This window comes from Lissotriton vulgaris, chromosome 7 (assembly GCF_964263255.1).
Source record: "Lissotriton vulgaris chromosome 7, aLisVul1.2, whole genome shotgun sequence".
Classification (NCBI taxonomy): domain Eukaryota; kingdom Metazoa; phylum Chordata; class Amphibia; order Caudata; family Salamandridae; genus Lissotriton; species Lissotriton vulgaris.
This window is the reverse complement of record NC_141695.1, coordinates 1,288,833,384-1,288,860,006: the sequence shown is the minus strand read 5'-3', so window position 1 is coordinate 1,288,860,006 and position 26,623 is coordinate 1,288,833,384. Positions and strand designations below refer to the sequence as shown.

Here is a 26,623-nt window from a genome sequence, read left to right as displayed (position 1 = left end):
AAACATAATAATAGAATTTTAAACAATGCAAGCCAAACTACAAAATGTTAGGAATAATATATATTCCATTCCCACTCCAGTCTGTGCAACAGTAAGTAAAGTGTTGGACTCAGGAAGGCTAAAATGTAATATTCCCACTCCAGTCGGTGCAACAGTAGGAAAAGTGTTGGACTCAAGAGAGGTACATTTTACTATTCCCACTCAAGTCTGTGCAACAGTAGGGTAAGTACTTCACTTCAAACACATACCTTATTTTAATACAAGTATTAATTTTCATAACATTTTAAAAACTATTAACTTAAAATGAAACATATACATAAAAAAACAAGTAAATAAAAATGATAAAATAATAAAGAAATGGTAATTATTTCAAAACATTTCCACACTATAGTCCCACATACCTAGCAACGCACATTTAAAATATATCTAAATTAAAAATTTATAATAATTACACAAATTCCAAAATTGATTGATTTATAAATTATGTATTTATTATTCATCAAATATGTAATTAACTTCCCACCCTATACCCCTACAAACCTAACACCTAAAATGTAAATAAAAAATTATAATGACAATTTACATAATTAATAATGAATAATTGAGGAGCTACGCCGTGATCCAAGATGGCCGCATAAGCTCCCGGCTCCGCCGACCTCCGCCGGCGGCCCGACTATCCTGTCGACTATCCTCTACCCACGCCCCGTGCCTGGCTGTACGAAGGTTGCCTGATGCCAATGGTGCTTTCCCGGATTTTCTATCTTATTTAGCAACGAAGTTATGTCGTGTTCCATTTTTGGCCTACTCCCGGGCTGCCGCCGGGTCCTCGATTTCTGAAACACCCGAGAGGGACCTCATCAACATCGGCTGTGGGACCGCGATTGTGGCCGGTCTTCCAGGTCTGGAAAAAAATTTCTGCTCTTGACTCTTGTCCTTGTTGATGGATGGTGCCGGAGAAGAGACACTGCTGGGATCCTCCTGCACCGCGGCTGTGGGTTGTGTGCCTGCCCCCGTTTCACGGTCCTGGGGCCGGCGGGCTGCACCCACGGCCGGTGTCTGTCCTGAGTGTGCCAGTTCGGGACGCCCTTGCTGTTGCGATCGCCAAGTGTGTGCCCGGAGCCCGGTGTTGTGTGCTGGGATTTGTGTTCCCCTCCGTCCTCTGAGCCCCGGGATGGAGGGGATGGATGGCGCACATTCATTGAGGTCCGTAATGGCGGCGATTGGGGCGCTCCGCTCGCAATTCAATGGCGCTTGTGTCTCCCTGGCGGCGAAACTGGACGATGTCTGCTCGCGGCCGGCCACGGTTGCTGCAGTGCCTGCACAGGAATCTGTGATCCAGACGAGCGATTTGACCCTCCATCTGCGGGGGCCCGAGCAGCAGCCCGATTTTGTTCCTTTGAGAGTCGGCCCCACCTTTCCTTCATCTACTGCAGCGCATGGTCTTCCCTCTACATCTCCTCTCCGATGGTGTGTCGTCGTTGGAAGTCCTGTTCCCCATTGCCGAGTCTCATGGTCCCTTCGGAGAAGATCGCCATTTTCCTTTGTCCCGGCCAGTCTGCACAACGGATGCCGCCATTTTGAAACCGACCCGTGCTCCGCCTTCACTGCCCTGGTCCACCATGGACGCTTTGATTGCTTCTGGTCTGATGTGGCTTGGTCGAGATGTGCTCCGGAACGGATTCGCACTGGTCAGGGCTGACGTTGACTTTGGAATTTTCTTGCTCCTTGCCACTGCTTTGAACTTTGAGACGCTTCCTCGGTTTGCAACTGTTATGACTTTGGCGATATAACTCCTCGTGACGCTTGCAGGGTTGACTTCTAATTCCCTGGGGTTGCTCCGTTTATTCTTGCCGGGATTGCACCGAATACCTCACCGGGCAGGGGGTTGGGGGGGTGTTTCTGGTGACTGTCCTCCCCGTGCTAATGCTGACTGTTTTTGCTTATTGATGATGATTGTGCTATGGGGGGGGGATACCGCTGGCGGGAGGTATCAGGTGTCCGGGGGCTTGTTTGATTTCTCCTCCTCCACTTCTTTTTATACTTTCCCTTCTGTGGGGCAGTTCCGGGGCGACAGGCACGCTGTTAGTGGGTTAGGCCGTAGCCATTAAAGGGGTGCAGGGTGGCGGGTGTGGGGGGGGGTTTGTTATTTTAGTTTGTTTTGTTCTATGTTCTCTATCGCTCTTTTCTGGTTTTGGGAGGGTTCTTTCCCCTTTCGTAGGGTTGGCTGTCTCTTGGTCTTGCACCTTTCTTTTTTCTTTTTTCGGCTTCTCGACAAGCCTCTGTTTTTCTGTTCTTGGGGGGTAGGCTCTCTGGGGTGATTTTTAGAAATGTGGATCATTGTAATGTGGTTTCCCGTCCAGTATTATCGCCGTGGCTGCTTGGATTGTATAGTCGCTTTGGTTATAGCCTATCTCCGACTGTGATTGGGGTTGGTCCCAATCGTCTCCTTTGTGCTCCTATCCTGTGAGGTGCGATGCCCTTGTTGTTGCAGCCCCTACTCTTTTTCTAAAATTTAAAAATGAGAACCTCATATCCTGTCTGCGAGCCCCACAACCGCATCTGGTGTACCTTGATATATCCTGTTTCCTGATTGGCTTCAGTTTCTCCTGTTTTATTGATTGCTTTTGCGGCCGGCCATGATGGTTGTGGGCCTGCGCATGTATCTCCTTCTTTTTTGAATAAAGGTTTTCAAAAAAATAAAAAAAAATAATGAATAATTAATCAATTATTATTTAATTAAAGTCTGGATCTATACTTCTACAAACCCAACAAACCACACTTAAAATATAAATGTAAACTACAAACGCAACAACCCACACCTAAATTATAACTTAAAAAAATATAATTTACACAATTTACATACTTAATAATCAAATAATTAAGAAAATATATATTAATCATACTTAATTAACTTCCCACCCGGTACCCCTCAAACCTCACAACCCACTACACTATAAATTACTATTTTACAATTAAATAAAAAATATAAGTAACTTAAAATTACAAACTATATTTAAAAATATTAAGAATTATACAAAGATTATAAAACATATACAAATTAGGTATTTAAACAAAAAACGTAGAAAACGTTATGTCTTACCTAAAAACAAACATTTAGTTTTGTCAGTGACATTTTTGCATGCAATGTTTCTTTTTCACAATATTAAATACTCCATATTTATGCAACTCAATATTTTTAACTCAATATTTTGTCCGAATACCGCTTCTAATATGCTCTAATGCTTTTCAAAGACCCCGCTATGTGGCTTAGCAGTGGTCAGTAAAGTAAAATAATTACCCCTCGTGCTTGCTGGAATAGGCGATCTGGAAACTGAAAATCAGTAACTGATAGCTTATACAAATTCTCAAAACATAATTTGGGGGCAAAATTAGGCAGTTGTGAAGTGAAAAAGGGAATGTAGGAATGCCTACAGAAATGTCCTGACTTGTCTAACAGGAGAGCATCTCATGGAGACGTCCACCATCTCAACTGAAAGCCAAAACAGGGGCATCAGAAGCTGTCTTCTGTGGAAGCAATATATGAGGGACAGTCTTTCCATTGTTTGATGTCTATGTTGAAAGGAACATTTGCTGCAGCTAATTTATTAAAGAATGGGTTAGATCCAAGTCATAGGTTAAATGAAGAATTGACCAGATTTCCAACACAGATATCAGTTACATTGAGAACCAAGAGCATACCTGAGAAGTTGAGGCAAGAGCTTGACTGACTGAGTAATTATAGAGAGCAGAGCCCGGAGATTCAGGTTGATATTCAGGGCAAATAACTTTTTCCTGTGCCTCATATTCTTTACATACTTAAAACTAACTAAATGATCAGTATCAGGCACCACAAAAAAGGACACTGCTTTCACATACCATATATGTCTCCAGCTGTGGATGCCAGTTTCTCACTTTCAGATGTTATGTACTACCCACAACACACACAGGAAGCTGCAGTTGTGTGCGTTAAGGATATCAAGCAAACCAAACCGCATCCGGTTATCTTTTTTTACGCAGAAGAAGTTTCATTGCATTTTCTGAATAGAAGATTGTCAGTATCCAAAAACAAAGCGATAAAGGCCTCCAAAACAAAAATATTTATAATAAAAAATGTAAACTTTTATTGTCAGTTGCACTCAAAACTTTACATCATTTGGAATTAAACATTTAGAATATAACTACGTTTTTAATCACCTCTGCAAGAGCTGAAATACGGAAGCAAGAAATACCATTACATAGGATTATGTTGTTGAAAAGCCCTTCTAGTTTGAAGCAACAGTTTGCTTTAGTAAAAAAAGATCTTATTTTGGTGGTAGTTCACCTTGAAATAACCTTATGTTAGCTTCCTTCATATCTTAGTAATTTAGCATCCAAATCCACTTAAAAACTACAGTTTGCCTTTCTGAAAAGCTTATACATTCAATGTGGATACTAAAATGGCCTTTGAGTCTTAGAAACTTCAAAGAATACACTACTTGCAACCTGATTCCTGGAGTGAGATAATTATCATAGCATATAGTAGACATTCTTTAAAAAACATACTTCACTCCTCAAATCTAATGTGCAATCCATTACATAAAGTACAATAGAGATGGTTACTCCAAATTCTTTCTGCCTCCACCCCTCCTTCAGATTAGTGTGAAAACATCATGGAAAAACTGCATTCAAGGACCCTCGTAAGAATATGAAATGTGCAAGGATAATAATAAGGAATGGAACATGTTATGGATACAGATATGACCGTACTTCAATGTTCTATGACATTTGCAGCGATCTTCTCATATTTCATTGAATAGTCCAGAAGCAGAATTTAAAAGACAAGAACTAAACAAATTGACTGAACCAGTTGATGGTATGATGGGGACTCTTTGAGTGTCTGCTCGGCAGACACAGCTGTCCTTCCTTGCAGCCTCACCACAGCTGTGCAAAGTTGAAGCGGATCTTGAGGAGATATCGCATGTGGACCTGATTGGAATTGTACACTATATATTCATTGTAGTTCAATGTGTAACCATTGGGATTCACCACACCAGTCTCCTTTGCAGGGCCAAGAGGCACTGTTACACCATTCCTGTAGGAAATAAAAAGAAATGAGTTATTAAAAAATGAATGTGAAATGTTTTCTTACACTGCAAAGTGTAAAGAGATTTTACATGTGCAACATGGTGTTAATGTAGACAAAGGCTGGGTACTAGAACACTTTGGACTTCTCAAAAGGCCTAGCACTGAGCAAACTGATAATGGCTGCAGAAATCCTCCATTATCTTCACAGACCCGAACCACGCTTTTGTAAAGCAGATTTTACAAGCCTTAAAATTGAGTTTCTTCCAGCAATTCTGCAATGCTGCTTAAGAAAAAATCTACCATTCGACAGGGAAGCGGCACAGCAAAATACACTTCACAGTAAGAGTCACTCGTAACTACATTGTGGCCTAACAGAAGGTGGAGAATCAAAAAGATAGCATGGCAAAATGGGCCAGGAAAGCTCATGAAATGAGTTAATATAGTCTTATCTTGAAAGTGAGGTCGCCTGGGCAAGCCCAAGAGGAATTTACCCACTAAAAGAAAGAAAAGACGATAGTTCACACGGATATGGCTTTTGGATTGAGAAGGTCCTTTGCAAGGAGGTATGAGTGAGCAATGGGGTAAAAAAGCTGGATGTCAATCAAGCAAATCAACAGGCATGGGGAGTCAATCAGACTTTAAAGAACCATCTGGAGAACTGAAAATAAGTCTTCTTCAGAGCCCAAATATACCTGCTTGCTAGCTAATGAACAAGTATGTGCTGGTTGGCAACTGCTCAGATAATAAACACTGAAGGCCCCACGTCCACAATAGAATCAAATGGTAATCACGCATGCTTATACACACGAGGAATAGGCAGTGCCATTCTTTAGACTTCATACTTGTAGCAAGTGGCACCGTTGGGCTTGGCCCTGAGCTGTTTATCAGGTATTCAGGAACTTGCCTTGCACTGTGGTATTGCAGCACTTTCTGGCTGTTGCTTTAATGACCATTGCAACATGAAAACAAGGCATACGTGATGTGTAAACTGGTAACATGCATTTCTAGTGCCCATTTTGGAATGTTCTGGCACATCATCAACTCTCAGGACATTATTTTCTTGGGTATGGGTATCAGTGCCTGTCATGGAGACTTTACGTTCCTTTTTTGGCCTATTGGACCAGGCTAAGGCTGCACAGAATGTCCACGTGCTGTCTTGATCTATCTCCTGTTGATGGAGAGCAGGGCACGAGCTGCGGTCTGTCAAGATTGAAGACACTCTGGGGCAGGGAGTATTAGGCTGCTGGAGAGCTGGGTAGGTGCTTTCCTCTGGAAACTGCACCAGAGATGTAGAGTAGACCACAATCAATCATGCAGGGTCGCTTCAGCAATAAAGCATGCAGAGTGCTGCTAGTGTGGCAGTTTCACAAGGTGCTTTATAAAACATCATATATGTACAAATAAAAGTAAAAACACATTACTATAGATCCCTTCATAATTCACACTATCTAAAAACCTATGGTCTTTATCCCCCGAATTGGCCGATATTTTCATTCCTTTTATCAGATCCCAACTAATAATGTACACAATTATTTAGCAATGTCATGTATCAGCTAGTTTTATTTTATTTTTAGCTTGTGTCAAGTTCTTAGACGTAATACTGTATGAAATGTGATGTGCAACGCTTACCACTTTATCGTAGCAAACCTACAGTACAAACTGTTTTGTGACAGAACCAGCTTCAGTCACATTTAGAAAATTAACAGTGAGGAAATGCTGTGCTTGTTCAGGTCAATTACACCCAACAAATGCTGGCTGAAAACCAACCAATAAAGATGCTCTACGAGAGTGCTAAGCAAAGCAACATCCATGTTGCACATCCTGTGTACAGCAAAAGTCAGAAGATTGCTCTGACTTAGGAGGTCAGTCTTTTCTGAGTGCCCCAGACTTATTGCAGTGATGGAATATGGCTGAACTGCAATGCGTCCAGGCTAACTCCAATGAATGGAAGAATCTGCGAAGGAGTCAGGTATGACTTCGGCTCGTTGATAGTGAACATCAACAATATCAGGATGTCTGCCATAATCTGGAGGTGGTCTACAACTGACTGGCGAGCTTGCCTTCAAAATCCAGTCATCAGGGAAGGAGAAGAATGTTATCCCCAACTTTAAGTGTGCCATCCTAGTCTGCCTTCTCATGGAACAGATGTGGTCTATCAAACGATATGTCCAACAGTCAACCTGCACATCTCACGAAAATCCAGTGGAATGAATACACGTGTGTCCACAGTACAACATTAGTACCAGCTGCCCTCCTTAGGCAATATGCAGTATTCAGACCTGCATGATTAACATATTTGGCCGCATCTTGTCCATCAAGAATTGCCTGGGCTAAAGAGGCCATAAGGTCTTCCAGAACTGCTGGCAAAATCTTGATGGCCATGTTCCAACTGCAATATGTATAGTGACCCGGTGAGCGAACACCTTTCACTGATCCCAATAATAGGCTGGTGGATGAAAAACATATGCTTGCCAAAAGCCTCAAGCTCCTTGGATTCTCTATCATGAGGAGTGATTAGGAATGAATTGGAATCTATTATTCTAGTTGAGACCTGTACAACAAGGTTGTCTGGAATAGGATGTTTAGTGAGAAAATCAGTGTTGTAAGGAGTCAGTCTGTGGCTCCTGGCTACTCGCCCATTCAAGGGTAGTCAAGGACAAGGCTTCAACTAAGTGGCTATCAAGGTTATCAGTGAAGTCATTGTCAAAAGGGAGCAAGGGTGAAGAAGCAGCTGGCCCAGGCTGATGTTCATTTTGGTCTGAACTGAAGGCAACTGTAAATCCAGTTCCTCAGCTGCCCTTCGGACCACCACTGCAAATGAGACACTATCTTCCTTTGGAGGCTCAAGTGGCAAATCAAGCACTTCCTCAGGAGGTGTGTCAAGTTCATGTAGAAGGCATCATCTGCATAGTGAGGAGGGAGAACGCCACCCCGATCACCACCATCATAATCGATTATCCTGGGCTGACCCTTGTTCTGGCAGAGTCAGAGTAAGAGACACAAAGACCATGGAGCCTCTGCTGCAGTGTACGAGATGGTTGAGGCACTGCATCACACCCAAGGTGCATGACAACTGGTTGCAGTTTTGTAGCAAAATGCTGGTCAAGATCAAGTCGAAGTTGGTTCAGTGAATGACATTGTTACCAGTACCCTATCTAATTCAAGCGCTATTGGTACCGGCGTAGATGTGGAAGAGACTGGCGTGGGTCTTGGAGTTGGAATGGAAATATGGTACCAGTGCTAATACAGGGACTGTAACAGATTCAAAGGGGTCACACTGCATTAAGGTGGCATCTCCTGGCGGTAACCGGCCTGAGTGCCACAAGGTGCGTCAGAGAGAGATGGAAATGCACCAAACAGTTTCAGCATGACCTGAAAAACTTCAGTCTACTCGCAGTGTTGTTGATGGCAGGGAAACCCACTTACCGCAGCACTTCGAGCAAAAAGTTCACCACCTGCAGAAACTTCCTTAGGAATGGGACTGAGTGTGTGATGTGGAAAGGAAGCAGGACCTTTGTGAAGGCCGCCACTTCATGCCTTCGGCAACATGCAACTTCGCCACTCGGTCCTGGATCACTTTTAGGTGCAGGCGAACCTGTTTACTTTGAGTCGGGCCCGAGCCAAGACACACACATCATGCGAGTCCAGCAACGACACCAGTTTCTGAAGTCACAGCATGATGTGAATCCTGTTATTTTAGTGGGGACATTGCTCCCTATAACACTGGATTTCAGTTTAGGAATCAGAGCTCCAGATCCATTTCGGAAGTCCCGGAAAGAAAGGAACTGCCATCATTTTGCAGGGTTGGTGTTTACATGCGGCTCCTCTAAGTCCCTTCTGAGGCAGTACAAAGCCAATTTGAAGCCACTTAGTTGCGCACGGCAGCACTACTGAAGAAGAATTGCCAGATCCAATCTGATGTCTAGGAAGACCTATAAGGTGAGGAATCTGCAGTTATAAGTATCCAACAGAACAGCAGGTGTGGCTTGGACAGGGCAGAAGAAGGCTGAGTTTGTTTGGTTCCTTTGTGGGTATACTTCTCTGAACTGAAATTCGGCTGATTTGTAGCCACAATTACTGGAGAAACATCACTGATCAACCCTACTTCTAACACACTGCTCGTATGGAAAGATACAGAAGTCTTTGACATTGAAGTTGCACGGAATCAAACACTGTACAATTAATGGATGTACTGATTTCGAAGAAAAACATCATTACCTCAATTAAGGGGCTCAATCCATCCCACAAGAATTACCTTCCCACACGAAGTATGTACGAACCCAAATATTCAGTGAACCACTGAGCGACTACTTACTTACATTAACGGCCAATTAGCATAGTTGGCGTGGCGGCACAGGCGGTGTCACGATCCCAGAGGCATTAACAGGCTCAACAAACGTCATTGACAAAAATTATTGACAAAACCAAGGATGCTACTCTAATTCAACCGCTGCAATGACAAAGGCATATATCATCAACCTAAACCTGTTCCGAGGCATGAAAGCCACAAACAGAGGTGTGCCTAGCCCTCCACACTAAAGACACAGACAGCAAATCAATATCCCACTGTCTTCATCACATGCAACCGCCATTGACTCTAAAGCTATGCACATATAAGGAATTGAATCTCGCCTTAAAATATACCTATTAACACTCTGCCTGCAATGAGTAGTTCCTTCGCACACTCAAAATGGCAGCTACAACGTCGATCTAACAAACCCAGTTACCAAATTAAGAAATGTATCACATGCACCATTTACATGACTGATTCAATCCATTACTGAATTACTCATAACACTATTCTGAACACTGTTCTTCCTAAAAACAGGTCACAACATACAAATACAGAGAACATAATATTGGATTTCAGGCTCTGTACTCATGGTTAGCACAATCATAAGTCTTGCTTGAGTTGTTTGCTACTAAACATGCCAGGCATTACTCGCGCCACCATTTAAGAGTCACCGAAACACAGGAATACAGTCTTGGTAGTTCGAAATAGTCACTAGAATCCTCTGATGCCACCTCCATAATCCATCATGCTAGGCTGACCTGCAGAGACTGACTGATGTGTCTCACATTCAGTTCCAACAATAGGCATCTCCTGGCTGGGAATTCATATAATATGTTACCCTGAGTTGTCACTAAGAGTGCTTTACACCATACTCTTTTACACCTCCATACGGACAGACCTTGCTACTGCACATAAAAAGCTGTCTTCACAGGTGAAACAATCACATACACACAGAGTTTGCTAGTTTTTATTAATCCACCAAATATAACCAACAGGTTATATTTGTACAGTGTCTGCATGCTCCACACTCACAATGACAGACAATAGATAAATCAAGCCTAAAAAGATCTAAAGCAAAACCTTCCAATCCAGACTCACCAATTTATAAAATTCTTTTTATTGTTGCATCAGGCAAATCTCTTACACGGATCATCAACTGTCTCGGGGGAGCGTCAACATTCCGCTCTTCCCGAGAGTACGCAACTTTTGTAAATGTTTCGTTACATGGCATACATTTTGGCGAACTTACTTTTTCGTTTTCACCCCGAACATCCCCCCCCCTCAACAACAAAGGAAGTGATCAACTGGGGGACCTCGGTCCGAGACCCCCCTTCCCCCCCCCCCCACTTCCCCCCCCCAAGCAGCATATCACCCTCACCCCCCTCCTCCCCCCGACATCCGTGACTTACCAAGCCCCCTTCAACGTGCCCCAATCGAATGTAGGCCATCCCACGGCCCCACCCACAAGCAGTGACTCAGCTAAAACCTGCGACATAGGTACCATCTCTCTGGTCCACCCCCGCTCCCTCACAGCCCCCCGGTCAGGTACGCCCCTCTACTCCAATCCATGATAGTGTCGCCACTTAGCCCATATCTTTCGGAACTTCCGTGGGCACCCTCTGGCTTTATAGGTAACACGTTCAGCTGCCATATACATATCCAAGCCCCTTCTCCAGTCCTCTATGGTGGGTTTCCCAGGCGCCCCCCACATTTTCGCAATGTCTCTTTTTGCCACCACCAGGGCCAGCAGCAGGAAAATGAGGAGGTATCGTGTGACGTCAACCTCCGTTGACATGCCCAGAAGCGCCAATTTGGGGTCCTTAGGTATCTCCACCCCCAGTATCTCATGTAGTTCATGGAAGACTTCACCCCAGAATTCTTGTATGACAGAGCATCCCTAAATGATGTGGTAGAAGTCGCCCGGCTGGTGTTGACATCGCAGGCAGGCGGTGTCCCCTGCCCTCCCCATCCGAAAGAGCCTCACCCTGTCAAAGTAGGCCCGGTGTAGGACCTTGAACTGAATGAGGCGGAGCCTCGATTTTATGGCCACCTCCCGAGGGTGCATGAGTATGAGCTCCCAGTCTAGATTCTCTAGCGTGCCCACATCTGCCTCCCATCTCCCCCTGAGTGTCTGTAGATCTCCCAACATGTTATTTGTCAGTGTTTTGTATGTCATGGACACCGCCCCCCTCTGAATCTGTTCTTGGAGTAGGCGGCCCTCGAGTGGTGCAAACTGGGGTATGTCAGTGAGGGATATGTTCTGCGCTCCCCATGCATGCCGCAGCTGAAGGTATTTAAAGTACTGTGTTCTCTGGAGGCCAAAGTCTTTCTGCAGCTCCTGGAAGGTTTTAAGCTCTCCCCTCGCTATGATGTCCCCAATCGTGGAAATGCCAATATCATCCCACCTTTGGAATCCCCGCAGCTTGTTCAGTTCGGTCAGCCACCTACACGACCACAGGGGTGTCTGCCGGGTGGGCCGTTCATGCCAGCCCATTCTTATCGATGCTCTGCGCCACGCCATTAAGGTTATCTTGGTCGCCGGAAGGAGGTGGCGGCCCCCTCTCCCCCCATACAGAAAGTGTAACACCGTTACATCATCCCATTGCGATCTCTCGAGCGCATAGGTGGGGTGATCAGCCGGGGCGTGAATCCAGTCGTTGACCGGGGTAAGGTGCTCTGCCCAATAATAGGCCTCCAGGTTAGGCAGCGAGATTCCCCCACTATATTGGTGTCGCTGCAAGGTCGCAAGTGCCACCCGGGCCTGCTTCCCCAGCCACAAGAAGGAACGGAGATCTGAGTGAATTCTTTGCACTGTCGTGGCCGGCAGGGGATAGTACTCGTTTTGGAGAGCGTACAAAAACTTCGGTAGCAGTATCATTTTATACAGGGCGGCCCTGCCTAGTATGGTGAGCGGGAGTGGTCGCCATCTGTCCATTTCCGCTTTCGCTGCCACCACTACCCTGTCAACATTGTCCGCGTAGGATCGCCTCCTGTCTCGGGTGATAAAGACCCCCAGGTAGCGGAATCCTTCCGTGGTGTGGATGAGCATCTCCGGCAGGTCCTCCCCCCTTGGCGCACCCTGCGGGTCGTAGAGGATCGACTTATGCCAGTTGATGGTGTGCCCGGCCACTGCCCCAAAGTCTCGCAGTTCTTTGAATAGGGCCGGTATCGTCCTAGCTGGATTTGTAACGTACAACAGCACGTCATCGGCATACAAGGAGATCTTTTCCTGGTTAGTGTCTGAGTCTCCCCTGCAGAAGCCTGTCACGTCGCCATTGGATCGGATACGGGTTGCGAGTATCTCTATCGTGAGAGTAAAGAGGAGTGGGGACAACGGGCACCCCTGGCGGGTCCCCCGCTCTATCGCAAACTCCCTGGACACCCGCCCATTAATCCGTACTCTGGCCCTGGGGTTCGAGTAGAGGAGCTGCACCCAGCGCTGGAATTTGGGCCCAAACCCGAACCGTTGAAGGGTCCCCATCAGGAAGGGCCAGTGAACCGCATCGAATGCTTTCTCTGCGTCCAGTGAGAGGAACCAGTGGGGCTCGCTCCTGTCGCAGACTTCCTGAAGCCAGTTGTGCGTGCGCCGCAGGTTGAGTTTAGTGGCCCTGTCCGGCAGGAACCCGGACTGATCGGGGTGCACTAGGTCCGTTATGACATGCCTCAACCGCCTCGCCAGGATAGTGGCAAGGAGTTTAGTCTCGATGTTCAGGAGGGAGATTGGGCGGTAGGAGGAGCATTCCCCCCTGGGTTTGCCCTCCTTGTGAATCGGGACTATGGTAGCTAAGGCCAGGTCCGGCGGAAGAGCGCCAGATTCAAACGCCTCCGCATATAGCGACTTCAGGTGACGTGAGAGTAAGTCCCCCGTCCGCTTGAAGAACTCCGCCGGGAATCCATTAGGCCCCGGGGCTTTCCCCGGTTTCAGGGCAGCCATCGCCTCCCCGATCTCGTCTAGGGTGGGATCCGCCTCCAGAGACGTGCTATCTTCGGGGGTCAGCTGCGGAACCACCACACTACCCAGCATTGTCTGCATCTCCTCAAGATCCCCCAGATCTCTAGCCCTGTAGAAGTCCTCAAAATGGGCCGCAAAGGCCTCCGCTATTGCCTGGTCCGAGGACGCCCTCACCTGTCCCGGGGCCTCTACCCAGTCCACCCACCTGGTGGCCTGCTCCCGCCTGCTCAGCCATGCCATGAGCTTTCCCGACTTGTCGCCGACATCGTATAGGCGATGTAGGGTAGCCAGCGCCTGAGTACGCGCCTCATCTGTGGTCAATTCCCTGTATATCCTTTGGGTGTCTAGCAGTTTTCTAAGAGTCACCTCCTCCTTTGTTCTGTGGTATTCGGCCTCTTGGGTCAAAATGCTAGCCTCCTCCCTCGCTATGGCTTCAGTACGTTTCCTCCTGGCCTCCCCCACCCTGGATTGGAAGCGGTCCCTCAACACAGTTTTCATGGCTTCCCACAATGTGACCCTAGACTGTACTGAACCTTCATTTTCCGCCACGAATACTCTAATGTCCGCACGAATGCCCCCTAGAATTTCAGGTGTCTGTATGTCCCATGCCGACATATGCCATTGCGCCTGCCCTCTCCCCCGACCATGTCCTATGTGTACAATCAGTGGGGAATGGTCCGAGATACCCCTCGCCTTGTAGTCCGCCGAGTCCCCTGCCGAAAGTTCCTGCCTAGAGGTGAATACATAATCAAGTCTGGAGAAGACTTTGTGTGCCCCAGAGTAGAATGAGTAGGCCTCCTGTTCAGGGTGGAGCCACCGCCAGACATCGGTGAGACCGATCGTGGCCATGCTGCGCGCCAGAGCTGTTTCCGTACCCGCTGTGTGAGTGTTCCCTGATCTATCCCGTGTCGTGCACATTACATCATTAAAGTCCCCTCCCACAATCTGTACTGTATCTGCCGTGTCTAGTAACACTCCTGTGACCTCCTGCATCGTTCGTGTCTGTAGTTTGGGTGGAGCATAGACCGATATCAAGGTGTACCTGCGTCTCCCCCATGTCCCCTGCACCGCGGCAAATGTGCCCTGCGGGTCCAACCACGTGCGTGTCACTGTGAAGGGCCTTGTTTTCCTAATAAGTATTGCCGTGCCCCTCGAGCCCATGGTGTATCCCGCGTGTGCCAGGACTATGTAGTGCCCGCGCGCTAGAAACGCACATCGGTTTCCCCTCAAATGCGTTTCCTGGAGGAAAATGATGTCGGGGGCTGCGCGCTTGATGTATGCAGTAACCAGGCTCCTCTTAATTTTGGACCCCAGGCCGTTCACATTCCAGGTCAACACTTTAGTCCCGGTGCCCTCACCGTACTGTGTAGCTAATGTACTTGCCATCGCACTGTACGAGGTTCATCTGGGGTCGGACCCCAGGGCCCGGAAGGTAATAAGGGTGACTGTCCTAGGACTCGCTGCTGTATAGCCATTCGTACCCCTCCCACCCCAACATCCCAACACCCCAACGTGGGGTAACTGTAACACCCGCATGTCCCCCCCACCCCCTCCCCACCTCCCTCCCCTTCCAGCCTCATCCCAACAGGGGACCAAACCTTCAGTGGGGGCAGGTCAGTCGCCCTCCCGCACATCCCTCCCCAGTGTAGACAGTAACTAACTCAAACCCTGGATGGAGTTGAGTATACGGGGGGGAACTGTGCCAACTTGCGTGCTCCATTCGCGCCGAGTTGCCATCTCCATCGAGCCACTCCGCCCTTAGTTCATGAGTGAGAGTCTTGTGTGTCTGTGGTGAGGTCGTGGCCTGAGAGGTCCTGTTCCATGTGGCGGATCTCCTGCGCCAAAGGGTGTGGTGATGCACTCAAGTGTTCCATGTCCTCCTCGCCGGATGATGGGCCCTCAGACTCCTCCACGTCGTCGCCCTCCGAGCGTGCGCCCTTCCGGGGTTCACTGAGGCGGGCGCCTGTCGCCGCGCCGGGGGATTCCGACCTGCCGGTCCTCTTGCCTGCCGTTCCCCGGGTCCTATACGGTGTCACCGAGTCCGTTGGTTGGGTTTTCCGCGTCCTCTGCCTCTGAGGTTTCGGTAGCCCCCACTGTGGTCTACTCCGCGCCCTCATGTCCATTGCCTCCCGGCTGGCCGCCTCGCGGCTATTCAGGATGGGGCGCTCCTCGAGCCACTGCCACACGTCCTCTGGGTGATTGAAGAAGATCGCTCTGTCTTTGTAGATCACTTTCAGCTTGGCGGGAAAGAGAAGCATGTACCTGATTTGTAGGGCACGCAGCTTGGCCTTGACTGAGTCATAGGAACGGCGTTGTTTCGACACCTCCTGGCTATAGTCCGGGAAAATCATTATCGTTGCGTTCTCCAGTCGGATCTCCCCCATTTCCCTGGCTTCGCGTAGGATCAAGTCCCTGTCGGCAAAGTTCAGAAAGCGTGCGATGACCGGCCGTGGTCTCGCACCCTCCGGGGGTTTGGCCAGGAGCGCTCTGTGTGCCCGCTCAATTATGAAGCAGGTGGAAAACTGCGCCGTTGGGAAGGTGGACTTGAGCCAGGTTAGCAAGAAGGCGGCCATGTCCTTACCCTCGATTCCTTCTCTAAATCCCACAAAGCGGAGGTTGTTGCGCCTGGACCTGTTTTCCGCATCATCCACCTTCCATTGGAGGTTACGGTGAGCCGCCTGGAGTTCCGCCATATCTTTCCTGAGCGTTGTAATCGCCTCTCCGTCCTCCTTCAGCCTGTCCTCCGCAGCCGTCACCCTCTCGTTTAGGTTCCTAAAGTCTTGGCGCAATAGCGTTACCTCCGCCCCGACCTCTCCAATTTTAGTTTCCAGGGCTGACCTCGATGCCTGGATGTCCGTCCTGGACGCTTGAATGGCCTCCAGCAGCACGGCCATATCAGGACGGGCACCTGGCTGATCGGTCCCAATCCTCGGGGCAGCGAAAAGGTCCATGGGGCCCTGCTTCGTGTTCCTGGCGGTCGTCTCCTTTTTCCCCCTCATGTTCTCCCCGGAGGTGGGGGGCCCCGGTCGGCCGCTCCGCGGATGTCTCGTGTCACTGGGGTGCCAGGGGGACCGCACCGTTCACCGCGTTCCCTCCCGATCCCCTCCGCCGTCCGCTGGCCGGCCAGGCGCGCTGTCTGGGTCAGCCCCCGCCAGGGGAGTCCGGGCGGGCCTTGGGTCTAGGACTGCTCTCTCTCTACCGCCCTCCAGCCACAGAGCCCGGCTGCCACTGTCCGCTATGCCACTGCGCCGACCTCCGCTGTCCTCCACGAGGGGGGCGGAGGGGGGGGGGGGGGGGCCCGGAGGCAGCCGCTACCCCCGCCGGTTGCAGTAGTCCCCGGATCCGTCTGCAGGGTTGGCTCGTTCCCTAGCCCCCTCGCGAGGCACCGCTCAGTCTTCCCCGCTGGCCGCCATCTTGGGATGGGACTGTTTTCTCTGTGCGGTCCGCGTGAAGCTGGAGTGGTCTCCCAGTCGCGCGCCGCTGTCCCCGGTCACTGCGGGGGTCCCCCGATGGGTCCGGTGTTCGTGCCTTTAGCAGTCCGCCGGGGCTGGCGTCCGCGTTGTCACCGTCCTCCTCACCTCGCGGCCGCCATCATGGCCGTCCTCACCCCGGTGTCGCCTCCCGACTCGCCGAATCACCGGCAAAGACCACACCGCCACCCCGGCCGCTTGCTCGCCGGAATCCGTATTGGTCGTGACTGCAGCTGAAGTGCGTTTTCGCTCGGTTTTCAGGATGTTTTGTCGGATCTTAGGGCAACTCGGCCGGAGCTCCGGCTAGGCACGTCTAGTCCGCCATGCTGTTGGCCACGCCCCCCAGACTCACCAATTTAGAGCAAAGCTGAGAAACAGTACCATGGACATAATGCTAAAATAAAAAGCTGGCGGAGGTGCATGAACTTGCAGTCAACGAAAACAAATGCAGTCAACGAAAACAAATCCAGACATGATGCATACGGAGATCTCAGCTATTACAGCAGACATGAAACAAATAACAAAATCTCTGAGGCACAGGACAGAATCAGCCAATTATCTGTTAACCCCTCACATTCCAACATGCGGCGGAAAGCATATTAGAATTTCAGAGGAAGAATAACCACATCAACTGGGGTGACAATAATATCTATGCCTCTATTTTTTAGCCCTCCGCCACTGATAAAGGTATCAATGTAAAACTTACCCATATATGGATGACCTAGCTACTTGTTCTATCTGCACAGCATAGAATTGGCGAACAGATGGTTGGGAGGAGGTTATTGAGCCTGTTTTTGTTTTGCCCTATGTTTCTCTGTTCAGTCAACTCAACACAGCTGCACCATTATTCTGTTTTATTTCCTCTGCACCTTTCCCAACTTGGCTTGGAACTTATTGAACCATAGGTACCCTAAAATCTGTACTCAAATTTTCACCCCACCTACATGCCAAAAAACGCCAATACCAAGATGGTTTCCAATCAATATAGAACCTCTGCAAGTGAATACTCACATCAACCAACCCCACTAACAATCTGCATGTCCAACCTAAATATCTTTCTTAATACAAAGGGCACTAATCCCCCAATTAAGACTTGTGTTACCTTATTGTCAGGAACCATTTCAATATCAGAGAACAAGCTATGGAGATTAAATTACAAAATCGTATACTTCCCCGAAAATATTGAGATAATTAGATGCTCATGTCGCAAATTACTTAAAGAACAACTCTATCCCAGAGATCTAATTTTTACCTATGTGGAAAGCTATTAAAGACACTATTGGAGGAGGACTAGTTAATATCAGTTCTAAAATAAATAAGAATACTAACAAGCTCTTAAACCTTAAAAAAAAGCTCAAAACCCAGAAATATCAACATATTGCAAACAACTCACTACTTAACACACACACAAGAAAGAAATAAGAGTGCAACTAAATTTTAAGCTCAAGGTTGGGAATCTGGGTCAATAAACAAAAATACATCAAACTCTGAAGCAAATGAAACAAGAAAACTGCTTGCCTTCTACTTGAAATTGACACAACAAATATGTTATCCCTTTCCTCAAGGACAACAATAACCCCCCCTTCCCCGCCCCACAAAAAATAATAATAGCCAACATTCTTAAGGAATTCTATAATGAACTCTACTCAACTAATGAACAAGTTACTTACCTTCGGTAACGCTTTTTCTGGTGGATACAGTATCTGCCTGTGGATTCTTCACCTTGTGAATATCCCCTGCGTCAGCAACATTCAGAAATTCTTTTGTAGCTTCGCGCCGACGTGGACAAGGTCACAGAAGCACGGCATCGGGCGTGGCTCCGCCTGACGTCACCGACTCCATAATAGTTCCACGTCGGCGTGATGACATAAGTTCCCTTTTTTCTGCGTCGTCGATGCTAAGGGTTTTCGAGGGATCCTCTGTAGCTGTTTAGTAACTTTGTTACTGCTTCTTTGTCTCCTGTCGAGATGTCCGCAAAGAATACCGTATTCAAGACGTGCGGAGAATGCGGGAAGATGATGTTGATCACGGACCCGCATAAGGATTGCATCTGGTGCCTGAGCTCGGACCATGATGTTCAAGGGTGTTCTTCCTGTAAGAAGATGAACCCAAAGGCCCTTCGTGAAAGAGAGGCGAAGCTTCTGGTTGCCACAGTTAAAGGTAAAAAAGATAAGAAGTCTTCGAGGTCGCGATCGAGGTGGAAGAAGTCTCGCACGGAGTCGCCGTCGAAGTCATCGTCGGGCCATGCTTCTAGATCAACAAAAAAGAAGCACAAGAAAAGGAAGCACGGATCTCGACATCACTCTGGGAAGGAGTCTGATTCGTGACCGAAGTCGCCAAGTAGGAAACGTCGTAAGGAGATATCTCCTTCTCCAGTTGTGGATCCGGTAGGTGAGGTTTCACCTGTGGAGTCGCCGAAGCATTCACCAGCTACAGTGTCGAATCCCTCTCCGGCGCCGCCTCGATCTCCAGTTCAAGAGGAGGAAGAGACTCCCTTACCTGAGGGTTCGACGACTCCGGCTCACAGACCCGAAGAAGAGGAGACTAATCCGGTGCCATCTCGAGAGCAACCGGTGGGTCCATACCCACCTTTTCCGGCCCCAGGCCAAGACCCTACACAGTTTTTAAACGCGATGTATGGAGTCTATTCAAGAGCTATGTACCCCTCTGGAGCACCGGCAGGTTCCATGGGTCCATTGGCATACAACTTGGGAGTCCCCCAGACTTATGCTCCAGCTCCATTTATGCCGGCACCGACTCCGCCTTGGCATTTCTCGGCGCCGCCGAGGTCTTCAACGCCGATACCTTCGTCACCAGCGCCGGTCCGACCTCGAGAGCATCGGCCTGTGCTTCTGGATCCGATCTCGACGCCGGCTCCGTCGGAGTCGATTGTGGATCCGCCGACGCCGCTCTTGAAGGAGAGGTTGAGGCGTGAAGCTAAGCATCTTATCGAAGAACAGAGGATCCGAGAGGCTGAGGTCGAAGAAGGTGAGCTGCAGGAGGAGGATTATTTTGATGACCTGAGGGAGGCTAGCGGATTGGAACTATCTCCAGACTGGGAGCTATCCTCTGTTTCAGATGCCCCTTCAAAGGATGTTGCACCATACCATGTGATCATCAAGAAGGCTGCAGAACTTTTGAATTTAACTCTGCCTACTGCTGAGTTCAAGCCCAATTTGTTGACAGAAGTCTTCCACTCCCTTTCAATGAGGCTTTGACTGAACCTATTTTGGGGGTATGGAGTAAGCCTCTTACAGCTCCTGCTGTTGCTAAAGCTGTTGCAAGGAGATACAGGGTGGCGGCTGGTGACCCAGAATTTTTATCCTCGTACCCTTTACCGGAGAGCTTGGTAATACAGGCAGCCTGTTCAAAGAAATCTGTGGGGGCTTTCCCTCAGGTGCCTGGGGACAAGGAGTCGAAAAAGCAGGACCAAACTGCGAAGAAAGTGTTTTCATCGGCGAGTATGGCCCTTAAGTCAACGAATGCCACATGTCTCTTGGGGAGGTACATACACGCCTTGATCGATTCTGTAAAACAGTTGACTCCTGAGATTCCGGAAGAAGACAGGAAAAACGTTGAGGTGCTGGCTGACACTCAAGCTGCTGCACGTCAAGTCATACAAAGTGAACTAGACACTGCTGACTCGGTGGCGAGGGTTATGTGTACTTCAATTGCCACAAGAAGAGCAGCCTGGTTTAAATCTTCTGAGTTCTCTGCAGACGTCCAAGCTGCTTAGTTAGATCTGCCCTTTGATGGCTCTGGTCTTTTTGGAAAAAAGGCTGATGCAGCTTTGGAGAGATTTAAGGACAGCAGGGCTACAGCCAGGTTTTTGGGGCTGCAGTCCAGAGGAACTGTGAACAAAAGATAGAGGGGTTTTGGGAGGTCCTCCTTTCGTCCCTATAAACAGCCTCAACAGCAGCAGCAACAGCAAAATCCGATGTACAGATCGTACAGGTGCAAGCATAGAGCCTGTCCTCGAGGACGTCAAGCTTCCTCCTCCTCCTCTTTCTCTCCCCACCCCCCTCCAACTTCAACAAAGCAGCCCTAGATCCGCCATTCCGGATTGAGCGGGTCCTGTGGGGGGTCGGCTTTCCTACTTTCTATGGGATTGAGAATCGGTCACTACAGACCTTTGGGTTCTCAATCTCATGGAGAATGGGTATGCACTTCCCTTTCGGGAATTCCCTCCGAATTACCCTACTTGTCAAGGGTTTTGCTCAGAGGACCACCTGCTGCTCATGCAGGATGAAGTCCTGGAGTTGTTAAGAAAAGGTGCGCTAGAGGTGTTTCCAGGGCAGGAAAGGGGTCAGGGATGCTACTCTCGGTATTTCCTGATACCCAAGAAGGATGGCAGACTTCGTCCAATCCTGGATCTCGAACCTTTTTCTGAAGCAGGAGAAGTTCAAGATGCTCACCCTTGCGCAGGTTCTTCAGGTGCTGCTGGAAGAAGACTGGATGGTGTCGATCGACAGTGGGTTCGAAACATTACCAGTTTGCGGTCCTTCCGTTTGGTCTTACTACTGCGCCTCGAGTCTTCACCAAGGTGATGGCTGCACATCTCAGAAGGTCAGGGATTCCAGTATTCCCTTTTCTGGACGATTAGCAGATCAAAGCGGATTCTCCAGAGAAAGTGCTCCATCATCTGCAAGTCACAACTCAGTTGTTGTACAGGTTGGATTTTCCGATAAATGTACCCAAATCTCACCTGGTGCCCTCCCAGCGCAACCTGTTCATAGGTGCTGCACTGGACCCAACTGTATGTCGTGCATTCCCTCCTCCTCAAAGGATTCTCGACATACAGGAAATTATTCCTTTATTTTACAATGGAGCGGTCGTTCCAGTCCTGAAGGTCCTTCGTCTGCTCGGTCTGATGGCTTCCTGCATTCTGCTGGTCAACCATGCACGCTGGCACATGAGGACACTCCAGTGGTGCCTCCGCAGGCAGTGGTTTCAACACAACGGAGATCTCAGAGAGTCGATCAGGATCTCCAGAGAAACTGCAGCAGATCGGTCTTGGTGGAGCGTGGAGGGCAATCTGTCTCAAGGAAAGCCCTGCCACCTACCTCCATCGGTGGCCACAGTGATAACAGATGCATCCACTCTAGGATGGGGTGCTCATCTGGGGGATTAGGAGATAAGGGCCTTTGGTCTCCAGAGGAAAGGTTGCTTCATATCAACCTTAGAGTTGCGGGCGATACGTCTGGCGCTCAAGGCCTTCCTCCCTTCCCTTCACGGTCAGTCGGTTCAAGTCCTGACGGACAACACTACCGCGATGTGGTACATCAACAAGCAAGGAGGAGTGGGGTCGCAGTGTCTCTGCAGAGAGGCTCTGCGTCTCTGGTCCTGGGTTCAGGACCTTCGGATTTGTCTGATGGCAAATCATCTGGCCGGAGTTCTGAACGTACGTGCAGACAGTCTGTCGGCAGTTCTCAGCCGACCACGAGTGGAGGCTTCATCCAGAGGTAGTTAGTCATGTTTTTCGGATGTGAGGGACTCCTCAGGTGGACCTGTTCGCCACTCACAAGAACGCTCACTGCCCGTTATTCTGCAGCCTCCAGTTTACGATGCAGGGAGCGTTGGGGGATGCGTTTCAGTTGAGTTGGGACTCACGACTCCTTTACACATTTCCTCCCATATCCTTGATTCCTCAAGTTTTGAGGAAGATACGCCAAGACCGGGCCCAAGTCATATTGATCGCCCTGGATTGGCCAAGGAGGGTGTGGTACACAGATCTTCTCCACCTCTCCTCGTGCCTACCGCTCCGTCTCCCTCTCAGGGCAGACCTCCTCTCTCAGATGGAGGGGCAGGTTCTACACCCCCAACTCCAGACCTTACACCTTCATGCCTGGGGATTGAACGGGGCAACCTGAATTCCTTTTCTCTCCCACATGATGTGGTGGATGTCATTTTGTCGGCCAGGCGTGACTCCACCAAGTCTATCTACTCTTATAGGTGGTCTAAATTTGTGTCTTGGTGTGGAGAGAAGTCCATCGATCCTTTGAGGGCTCATTTATCTGACATTCTTCAGTTTGCACTTTCTTTGGCTCAGCAAGGGTTTGCTGTAGCTACAGTAAAGGGTTATCTTTCGGCATTGTCTGCATTTCTCTGTTTGCAGGATCAGCCGTCTTTATTTAAATCTCCTGTCTTGAGATTTCTAAAAGACAGTGATGAGGCCAATCTGTTTACAATTATCAATGTTTTCTGCTTCTGCATTAACAGACTACATCTATGAACAACCAAATGAAATGTTTTGTCATAGGATTTTTAACTTTTTAAAGTGTTTTTTAGATATATATTAATACATTTATACGGGGGTCATGATTATTATTATTGCTTTTATCTGATATTTTATAATATTTAGTGCATTTGTAATCATAGTTTATGGTTTGTAAATGTATACTTCATTTTTTTATGTGGATCTCTTTTGAGTTCCAAAATCATAAAATAAACTTGAACTTGAATACTAAACACTCTATCACTACAAAAACCTCATACCATCTGGTCATGCATGGTAGTAGAGTGCAGTTAATTTTGGTTTGCTTTGTAACAGCCTCACAATTGACAAGTCCACTGTAAATTCCTCAATATACCAGTGCATACCAGTGCATTCTGGAATCAACGTGAGATCATCTGTCAAACAGCTAAAGCTTAGTCGAAAGTGGATCATGCAACAGGAAAATGATCCAGAACACACAAATGAAAAGAAAAAAGCAATTTGGGATAGTCAAACCAGAATTAAAATGTGACAAGACCTAAAGGGAATGTGCATAAACAAATAACCTCAAAAATGTCATTGAGCCTAAGCCATTTTGTATGGTACCTGGGTTATAATTCCGTTCAGGAAAGGTGAGAGACTGTATTTACTTACTCTTGAGCTTCTCTGACGACTGGCAAAAACAGTGAAGTGCTCATAAGGAGAATGTCTATATAAAATGTGATTCTGATTTTAATTGGAGAAAGAAAAAACTTTGCTGATGTGAAAGATTGCAAGAGCCTGAATGCTGCTGGAGGCCAGTGCCTGAAAAGTATAAATGCTGAAGACCTCTTGTCTGACAGCAATCTCATCTTCTCAACACATTTCCTGTGAGTGTCCGGTGTGTTATGGGTTGCTGCAAAGGGAATGCACATTGCCACTGAATGAAAATATTTTACAGTGTCACATTTGAAGCATTTAAGGTAAATAAACTACTGTGGAGATCACAGAGGACCTGTAATATCCACCATATATACATTAAGGAAATTGTTGATATGTGCAATGGGATTATAACTTTAAAATAAAATAATGTTGTGCAATGTTTTGTTCCTTCCTGCCTGCTGACATGGACACTGCCAAAGCCTTCTGCCCACCCTGGAGCAAAAGGGCCCTGGAGAGTTATTTCTGTTTGAGAGATTGGGTCCTGAGATTTATAGAATCTCTTGTGAACCATTATCGCTGTTCTATATCCCTGCTGGGCATGTTAATTAAAAGAGGCGCACTGCATTAGATTGCACTTCCATCACTCTTTAAGGAGCTATAAACTTTCTACCAGTTTTTAATCGAACAACGGGAACTTTAACTCTTACAAGGTCACCAACAGTGGTAAATATATTTTGTCTGAACTATCTTATGCTTTTCATCCACCTCTTGCACCCTCCCTTCTGGAACAAACCTAAGACCCTTTCACAAACTGTTTAGTTTCATGCTTGGAAACCTTCCCTTTAAAGGAATAATTTGTGTCTGCGTTGGGAGTGGTGTGTACAGCCCATAGCAGTTAAGTTCCTAAGACCAGTCCGAACCACTTGCAAGGAACAACTGAATATATATATTAACGGTGATACAATAAGTAGTAATATGATCTGTCCAAAGCTAGTTAAAAACCCCTCAAATGCAGCAGAAATATATCGGGAACCATTGTCTGTTATTATTTCATTAGGAATACCTTCTCCGGCACTGCACAGATTCCAAGAAATTATCTATCAGCACAAGACAATAATTTGATCTCCAGACAACCTGAATATTAGTCAATAACTACAATACCATATTTTGTGGTGTCTTTCTTCATCCCAAGTACACCAATAATAATCAAACCCAACTTGGACCACAAAACCTTTGGCATTGGAACACTTTCAATAGGACTGAGCAAGGTAACACCTTCATGAGTACTCTATAATGGCAACCTTCATATACAATCCGCTGTGGGGTTTCTTATTCCCAGGATGCATTTTGTTTGGCAATAACATTCTTGCAATCTGCAACGCCATTTTGCTATCCGGGGAGTTGCCTTCCCAGCCCCTTTTGTTTCACTCTTTCCAGGTCACCAATTGAAAGGAAGAGACGCCCCAAATGATAGGTAAAATCAAAGTTTGTTCCTTCAAGTTAAAAATCCAACCGGGCCTACAGCACGAGCCAACTGCTCTAGTACCCCAACATTCCAGGATCCCTTTCAACCATATCAGACCTAGAATGCTGAACACAAATGAGGTAAAGACACAAAGTAACATATCACAATGCCAATCTTGGAAAGCCCATTGTCTGAAGGATTGTGGTTACCCCTATGGATGTAACATTGTACATGAGTATTCGTGCATAGGGGAAAGTGGAATTGCCAGTCTTAAGGGATTAAGACCTAGGAAGTGGTAGAGTAGTACAAATGTTAAATGATCTGTAACTTACGCAGTCACTTTAAAAAATGAATGTTCCTCTTCGTCATGCTAGCTGTCTTCTTTTGTGGCATACGATCCTAATCACTGATGTCAAAAATGCTTTTCTCTTTCTCTTCAGCAAGGCCAAACTGAGTTAAAGTTTCAGAATATCGTAAGGATGAAAGCAGATGTCTGTTAAAGATGTGCTTTTTTTCATCAGAATTCCAATGTTGCTGCAGCCTTCGTCGTCAGCGCACTCGCCAACAAGACCAGCACCTGTTCCCAACCGTAATCAAGAGAGACACCTCATGCTTGACTAGAGGTGTATAATGAAGGGGTGCATAACGGTTTGGAAAAAGAGGTTGATATACTCAAGATTTTCACAACATGATGGAGGCTGTAAATGCATACTGCATGTGGAGCTTCCAAATAGAGTTTTTACAGGCTGTATTTCTGGGTCACTTTTAAAACAACTATGATTGGGAGGATTTTCAGCCATGACCAGATCTTTTGCGTTACAGGGGCATCAAAATTGTGGTCCTGAAGAGCAAAATTCTGCTCACCAGACAACTCCTCAGCAACCTGTCAAACGATACTGGCAGCAGCTGATGGAGGATCAAAATAAAATGACTTTACAAACAATAATAAATATGTATTTAAGGAAACTATCCGAAGTCCAAACAAGACGACTGAATGGTATTTATATGTGAAATGTATAGGAAACCAGATGACATTACTGTTAATTGGGCTTGTGGTAACTTTAAATGAAGGCGAGCAAAAGCCAGTTGGACAGTAAGTTATAACGCAACACAAATTCTTCTGGAAAAGGCAGCCATACGTAAAGTGCATATAATTTAAGAAAACTCCAAGAAAGTCCCGGGTTAGCCAATAAGAAAACACAGATCAGCCTACAGATAGCTCAGAATATATTATCTCATAATGATGCGTTCGCTCAACAGCACAGGCTTTTTTCCACTGGCCAGTCAGTAGCAGTTGCAGTTAGCAATTCTTTTAATTAAAGGAAATCTGGGACAGGTTTACAATCAGAATTTAGAAGAAGGGTGGGTCCAGAAGGGCAGTTACTCGTTTGGAGGAGGGGAGAGTGGTGTGTCCAGAGGGGTAGTTCCTCGTCTTGAGGAGGGGAGAGGAGACAGATTTCACAGAAGGAAGGTCTGTTATAGAAGGGGATAAAGTGAATAGAACAAGTTACTTACCTTTTGA

At 47.4% G+C, this 26,623-nt stretch overlaps 1 protein-coding gene across 2 annotated transcripts in view; it reads right to left on the bottom strand.

The window, feature by feature from the left end:
- Nucleotides 1-4,097: 4,097 nt before the first annotated feature.
- The window catches only part of PARP2 (poly(ADP-ribose) polymerase 2), a 388,402-nt gene continuing 365,876 nt past the window's right edge, over nt 4,098-26,623 (bottom strand). Inside the window, exons 19-21 of one of the 2 annotated variants that reach the window (XR_015297579.1) lie at nt 4,820-5,071; nt 4,585-4,755; nt 4,098-4,489 (exon numbers count right to left, since the gene is read on the bottom strand). Coding sequence is in view for 1 of the 2 variants with exons in the window: in XM_086931868.1 (XP_086787994.1) it covers nt 4,912-5,071 (160 nt within the window). In the remaining variant the exon portion in view is untranslated. Of the gene's footprint in view, nt 5,072-26,623 lie in introns of both variants that reach the window. The other variant, XM_086931868.1, reaches the window with a different exon arrangement.